The sequence below is a fragment of the Bactrocera latifrons genome, unplaced genomic scaffold (genome assembly GCF_001853355.1).
Source record: "Bactrocera latifrons isolate USDA-ARS-PBARC rearing strain unplaced genomic scaffold, ASM185335v1 scaffold_27, whole genome shotgun sequence".
NCBI classification, from domain to species: Eukaryota; Metazoa; Arthropoda; class Insecta; order Diptera; family Tephritidae; genus Bactrocera; species Bactrocera latifrons.
In genome coordinates, this window is record NW_017536296.1 from 1081635 (window position 1) to 1089652 (window position 8018).

The 8018-nt window shown below is 34.6% G+C and overlaps 1 protein-coding gene across 6 annotated transcripts in view; it reads right to left on the reverse strand.

Annotated features, from left to right (window-relative positions):
- The window catches only part of LOC108969915 (14-3-3 protein zeta), a 49597-nt gene that overhangs the window by 10183 nt on the left and 31396 nt on the right, over nucleotides 1-8018 (reverse strand). For all 6 annotated transcript variants that reach the window (XM_018934928.1, XM_018934923.1, XM_018934924.1 and 3 more), the window contains exons 2-3: nucleotides 708-906; nucleotides 517-630 (exon numbers count right to left, since the gene is read on the reverse strand). In XM_018934928.1, coding sequence (XP_018790473.1) covers nucleotides 517-630; nucleotides 708-769 — 176 coding nt within the window. In that variant the 5' untranslated portion in view covers nucleotides 770-906. The remainder of the gene's footprint in view (nucleotides 1-516; nucleotides 631-707; nucleotides 907-8018) is intronic.

The following is an 8018-nucleotide window of genomic DNA, read 5'->3' on the forward strand; positions in this document are numbered from 1 at the left end:
TTTTTTTTTCTTTTACTTTTTATAATACTATAAGATCCTGCTGTCGTTGTAAAGCCAAGTTTTGAAAATTTCCCTTCAAAAATTCACAAAATCAGTGTAAAATATACATTATTGGAATAATACAAATTTTGAATAAAACATTTAATTTTTATATGAAGAAAAAATATTGATAAGAGGCCGTTATTTACTCAAGGAAATCCATATAACTCCGGAAATAGAAAAATTGTTGTACAACTGAAATATGACGCACATAAATTGCTCATATCAGAACTTTGGAAAACGATATATTCATGCACACATATAACCACAAAGGTATTAGTAAGTGAAGTATGGATTTTTTTAAATATAAAATGTGTTCAAATCAACTAAATTTAGGCATGGCTAATGCCACTCTTTCCTTTATAAATTATTTGAAGTCACTTGCTATATATCTATAAATCCACATACATAACCACACATAAACAATTTTGTAACTCTATCTTATCGATACACAACAGTTAGGCAAAAATGACATACCGGCGGGCACCAACAACATTTTTGTATGCAACGGAGAGTAAATTTCTTTCTTCATTTGACAGTTCAACACCTGTTTCTGTGACTGATTTCATAGCCTGGGCCATGTCATCGTATCTGGAAATAAAGCAAATATTTATTAATTAAATTAAAGTGTTAAAAAATTTGCTATGAATTTGATTAGAGTTACCAACCTTTCAGATTGTTCGGCCAATTTTGCCTTTTGAACCAATTCCTCTTTGTCGACTGTTGACATTTTGATGTGTTGTTTTTTTGTTTGCTTAACAAGAGCTTAAAGAAAATAACTGAAGCTGGGTTTTTCTTATCAAACCGCCAAGAGAGATTACAACGCAGGGTTTCTAAAACTGAATGCGCCGCTCACAGTGTGACTATCTACAAGTTAATTAGAAAAGTACACAAATTAATTAGTAAAATAATAAGTATGCGTAACTTAAAATTAAAATATTTTGCTTTGAAGAATGTATACGAAATCTACTAATTATACAACCGTTAACTTTGTTCTTCAGCTTCTCAATTAAGTTGTAGAATAAAGGGATTTAACGTTTTAACAAAAGTGACTGGTAGTGACGAAGCGAAGTTGCCTGAATTCCGCAAATAACCACAGAATCGACAAATTTATGCGGCGCGCTCGAAATGCATAAACATCTATACACATACATACATACATACACGTAGTAGCGACGATATTAATTTAAATACAACTAATTAGAAATTCATAATTAAAAGCGCACAAATCCCCGATGCAATGAAACAAATTACGCCGCAGTGAATACGCGGCATTTGCGCTGTGTTGGCAAGCACCGAGGGCGATGACAACCGTAAGCAAAGTCGGCGAATTTTATGCGTCAGTAGCCGCTGGGTAAAGAGTTCATAAGGCCAAAGTAAATACGCCACCCGCCAGGCATGCCTACATATGTATTTACGCTAGAATATAAAGCGGCGCAAGAACATTAGTTGTGCGCTTGGCCTTGAAGTGCATAAGGATCATTAGTACAATGTCAAAGAATGCGCTGACGTGCGTGCCGTACCCCGTTAGCAATTATTTAACCGGTATGGCGAGACCGAAATTCGTGTAACTTCAAAGCAATCGAGCTTTTATTAGCCTAAAATTGTTTGTAATTTGCAAAGTTGAGCCAAAATAGAATTTCATTTACGAAATGAGGTGAAATGACGGGAAGGAGATTTTTTGGGTGCAGAATTATATTTGCTTTGTGGTTTATAATAGCTGGAAAGTTGTTTTTTAATAGCTTGGAAGTTGTAAAGCAAAACAGTTTAGAAAAATATTCCAATATTTCTGATTTTTTTAACAATATTTCATATACTAATTTATAAAATGAATTCTATGTTGCTAATAGACGCAAGAGTGTAACAATTTTTAATCTTTCAATTAAAAGCTCCAACACCTAGAACAATTTCACACATAATATATAAGCCATTATCAACTCTTCTTCGTTTACATTTTTCGAACAAAATGTATTTCAAACAAAATGTATTTCACAAACCATACACGAGGAGAGCAATATTTGACAACACTCACCGCTGGAATACCGTGGCCTACAAGAAATGAATTTAGGGCAGAGTACACGCTAACTGGTCGGCAAGCAAGCTTGCAAGCTTATCAGCAATCATTTTAATGTCACACAAACACACACACTTTCATCACATAGCAAATGACTTTACGGCTACACGGCAATTTCGCGGCATGTGAACACGATTGCATAATCACGGGACGTCAAGAGCAGATTACAAGTGTTACGCTGTTGGTTAATTTATTTCTCTTTTCTTTTAATAGACTTGATAAGCGTTGGGGGCGCAGCAGCAGTAGAAGCTTGATCGGCCGGGAGCGTCCAAATTAATAGAACGTAAGCTAGCAAACGAAACAGATTTGCGTACGAAAGCGCTAGGTAGCTGTGAAAAAGGCGACATTGAAGCCGTTGTTGATCTGATAGCACGAAAAATCAACATGTAAAAAATACACAAGCAAAATGCAATGGAAAATTATTAGCTTGGTGACCTTAATTATGGTAGCATAAACAATACTTTCACTTTTATGTATCCTTTCAACGCAGCAGCTTCATTTACATGAAAAAGGCTTAATGCTGCTGCGATAAGGGTGTAATCATGCCGACGCCCCAAGTCCAGTTGACCTTTGATTATTTTAAACAATTACGCACACATACAGTTTCACGCAGCGCCAGTAAAAATTCATTTTAAGTGAAAATTTCATTAATGAAAAAAAAAAACAATTACGCCCGGGTAGTTAGGTGGAGTGGATTGTTGGATCCGATCCTGAAATATGTGTGTTGTTGTTGTGTTGAACCACAACAGAGACGGCAACCAAGCAATGCAGCGGCAACAAGCATTTTAACATAATTAAAAGTTTTGCAATGCTTTGCAAAAAGTTGCCACAATTAAAAATAACAGTACACAACAATGAAGCAGACAGAATGAAGAAGAAGCGAACGCAAGCTTGTGGATGTGATGATATTAACGCAAATTGCAGTTTAAACAAATGCTGAAAAAGTTTCATTTCAAAGCATTGCTGGCGTAAATGTGTGATAAAAAAAAACCTTATGAGGAAAATTTAACAACTCTGTGAGTTGGTAGTGAAATAAAGTTAAATGGCAATTTCAATGTCAATGTAAACGAACTTAAACTTTTTTACGAAAATGAAAAATAAAAGAAAAATACCAGACTGCTAGGACTTAGCATATTTGCTTAGCCAAATACATTTCCACGAATGTTAAATGGAAACTTTAATATTGGTGACACCTGATAGCGCATGATAATGATAATATGCACCAGCGTTATCAACTGTATGTAATCTAAGTAGCGGAACTGACGTAGCTGATAAGTACATTTTATGTATATGTATGTATGTAGATTAATATTTAAGAAAACAACGGTTTTAAATAACTGCGTAGTTGAGTTATTTAGTTTGTAGTCAAGTGGGCGAGTGTGTCATAAAACATAGTTAGAAAATGTGTAGAGCAGTAAAAATATACGACTCAACGACGTCAGACTTAAACCAAAAAAAAAAGAATAGCTTAAGCTATAATACCCTTCACAAATAATAGCTTCAATACAAAAACGAATTTTCAACGGTTGCTTGGTTGGTTTGGTTGGGTGAAAAGACAACTTAGACACATTGTTCGCCCGGGTGGTAACCAATTTAAGCCTTATCTAGCAACTCCGTGCAAAAATCTGATTCTTTGCCAACCCAACTGCCCAATGTCTCTGCATCAGTGGGATTATTAGAAGCCGCGTAATATGTGCTTTCGCATACGGCTGAGAGCCGGGAATTCGTATAATGTTTCAACGCCGATACCACTTTTCCCCGTTTGCTGAAGGTATCCCACCTCAAGGGTAGGGTGTTTGTGATGACCCCTACTTTTGCGTAGAAGAAGGAGCTCACTTGGCACCTTCTGTTTTGTTCACGATTATGGAGTAAAAGACAAAATTGTCGTCACTTCTGTGTACGTATCAAAATTTTTATTAATTTAATAGATTTCTAATCTTGTTTATGTTTACCATCAATGTATGTGACGTAACAAAGTATAGTGTTGATCAATTAGCAGCAATAATGACAATATAAAATGACATATGCCACATGCGAATATGACTGATTGGCTTTTGAGTACAAAACGGAACTTTTCTATAAATATTAAAGGTGAAGAAATATTAGTTTATATTACAATGTCAAAATAGATATAGTGTTATAAATGCAAATTCATGAAGCCGATAGCTAGCGGTATTCGAAACGACTTCCTTCACAATATACGAGTACTATATGTATACACGCGATGTGATTGATTTGTTTGCTTGCTAACACTTGCCATTTAGTTTTAAGTGAAATACTAAATCAGTCTTAATCAGATATCAGCGTAAGTTATTTAATAACTTTATGACTGCATTTTGATTGATGAAAGCGGGCTTGTGCAATCGTATTAGGGCAAATGTGAAGTTTATTGCTAATCGGAATTAAACAGTTAAATCGATAATTATCATACATATGCATATCGCTGTCAAAAGTATGAGTATTTGAAATTTGTTTTGTTATTTTTCACGAATAAATAAAACAAAAGTTAAAAAATAATTTTTAAAATTAAAAAAATAAATTTAAAAAAATCAAAAATACAACATCTTAAAAACATATGTACATAAAAAATTTATTTTGAAAAAATTCACTATTATAACATATCTTAAAAATCCACAAAATGCATAATAAAATACTAAAAAAAAACACAAAAATCCACGATAAAAATATATCTCAATATCCCCCTTTGCACAATTTCTCACAGTGTACGCAGTCTCCAAGGGGCGTGTTGTCTCATATTTACCAATACAATATTTGGGCAGCCATTCTATTGCGATTTGAATGGATCGCAAGGCCAGAAAAATAAACAGTAAAACATTTACCGAATTGCTACAACGTTTAATTTATTTGTGTTGACACAGCTACGCATAATTGCCCAAATTGGGCACAAACCACAAACGAATATATGTCCATACCCCTACTATACAATGCAAATAACATTAATGGAGGGAAAACTACGTAATGATTAAAAGCAAAAAGGAAATGCGTGTAGCGAAAAAATTTACCTTAATTGAATATTTAGAAAACAAAGAAATATAGTATACCTATTTTCCAAATTTACTGTATGCAAAAACCTTTTAAGTGAATCAACACTACATTTTTTCCTTTGTTTACTTCACACTTAAGTTTCGGTTACTATTTGCTATAGCTGCTAAGAAAAGCGCCGATACAAGTAGTATTAAAGGAGTTTATCTCAACTTAACCCAACGTTGATTACAATGGGTCATATTGAGCACATAGTGCTAAAAATTTTTTCCAACTGCTCTTTTAAAGAAAATTATTTACAACTGTTAAGCTTAAATGTAGAAAAAACGTGGGTTTTGTGTTTCTCTGTTTACTTTCAGAGCGCTTTCTTTTAACATAAAATCCGCTATATTATGATGGGATATATTTACATTGCGTAATAAAATTAGTGATTTTTATTGAAAAAAAAATATATATAATAAAATTAAGAAAATATCATACAAGGATCAAAAAATAAAAAATAAAATATGACCGAACACATTATGCGGCGGCAGTCAAAGTGAGTGAGAGAGAAACTCCAACTTTTGTGCTCAGTTGGCACACAGCACCTCACTGCATGAAGCACTCCAATGGCTTAGCTCCTATTAGGGCCATTAGGGCCATGGCGTTATTTTATTTCAGTATGCGTTGATTTGTTATTTACAGCTGCAGTGATACAAATAAAAATAGAAAATACGAAAATAACCATGCACACATACAGAACACTATGCAAACAACAACAAATGCAAAGCAGAACAAATTACAAGTCGAGTAGCTAAAAAAAAGCGTGTATGTTTGGTATATATGTATGGATGGGAGTAGAGGGCGGGCAAAGGAGAAAATTTTACTGGACAAAAGCTTGTATGCTTGTGTGCGCGCATAGCAACTAACTGGCTGTCAGTTGAATAGGTGGTTAGGGTGTTGCAAAGCGCACAAAAACAAGCAACTAGTAAAAATGAGGCTACCACAAGAAAAATTGTGGCATCGCAGCCAACACTGCAATGCTGGCGAGGTGACGTGACGCCACACTGGTGGCACACTTATACCCAGATGGCGTTGGCTATGGCATTGGATGACTCACATGGTTCGTTGGTGGTGCGACCACTTCCAACCATGCAACCAACCACAAATACAACGCCATAATGCAGTAATGAAAAAAAAAACCGAAGCAAAAGCAACGAGTTGTGGAGAAACTAAAAACGAAAAAATTCCACAACATGGAAGATAAAACGCAAATACAAATACATATACATATGTATATAGAATGCAGCAGACAAAAATGTGTATACTAATGTATGCAACTTTTGCTAGTTAACAGCTTTGTTAACAGTTTTCACAAGGGAACCACCCAAACCAACTTGCTCTGTTCAGACAGCACTGCTTAGCGAACCGGCGAAACAGCCAACTATTTTACCGGCTAACGAGTAAACGAATGAACGAATAGTGCAGCCAAGTTGCATTGTATGTACACTATAGCGTACTTGTATAAATACTGTATTGTGTGTAGTATTTAGTTGTCGTTGTGATTGTAGTTGTAAATGTTGTTGCTCGTAAGCGTAAAATAATGTAATGTTATGGGTGCGCAGTGGAAAAACTGATACGAATCGAATTGGAATGGCGAAATTGTAAAACCAAATAAAGGACAATACAGTACTATCGGCGAACAGCAAGGGGGGAGTGGCGCAATGTCATTGAATACTTAACAGTCAATAATAAAGCGGAAATAAATCTAATTGTAATTGAAAATTAGAAATCATTACAGTTATAACAAAGTGTTAAATATTAAAAAAAAAGTAACGGTATATGAAAACAAGGAAAAAACGTTAATTTCGGTTCCATCGAAGCTACATATAATACGCTGCACAAATAAATCGGTTATCCCTACCAGAACTTTTGATCGGCACGTTTATATATGCTATAGTAGTCCGTTTTGGATAATAATTTACGCAAAATTTCATAACGGTAATTTGTCAAATAAAGGAGTTTTACATGCAAGAAAGCGATTTGATCGAACAGTTTGTATGGAAGCTATGTATATGCTAGGTGGTAGTAGTCCGATGACCGGCTATCTGACATATAAGCAATATCTTGGGGTGCAAAGGATCGCTAGCTCAAAAACTGAGGAACTAGCTCGCCGATATATAGACAGATACATGGAGTTCGTCATGCTGATCGTTTATATATTATATATGTATATGAATGTATATAACTTTTATAAGTTATCGGGGGTTACAAAATTTTTGTAAACTTGTAATACACAGTTCAGTTTATAAAATAAAAATATATTCGACAATAATAACCAGCAAACTCGTGTTGCTAAGCTCAAAAATGTATTATCAAGTATTATAAGCATTGTTATTAATAGTCCGTACAATATATTCATTTTTTGCATTTCTCAGACATATTTTGCACTTCATTTCACAATACAATGACACATGTACAAACATACATATGTATGTGAAGGCTATCAAAAATGGAGATCGGAAATTGCATTAACTCATTGAAGCAGAGCAATGAGACATAGAGCAAGCAGAAAAGTCTGAGTGCCATTGGGCCAACGTAATTTCCACAAACAGTATTTCAGTGAACGCAACCACGGAATTCAGCGTTGAGTCATCCAGAAGCAGTCACTCAGTCAACGAGTTGTCGGTTATTGCTCTGCTTAATATAAATTTACAAACATACAGTTGTCCACAAAATAATAGGAGTGCTAATATAAACAATGTGTTCAGCTGCATAACTGTTTTAAATCACATCTAAATGACGGGGTACAATAACGGTACACTTAACGGGATGCAAGCATTAAAATACGAAACACATTTTTATTGTGATAATCTTTATTCCACTTCTGCTTTGCTAATTCACGGAGACACATGTTATTGCT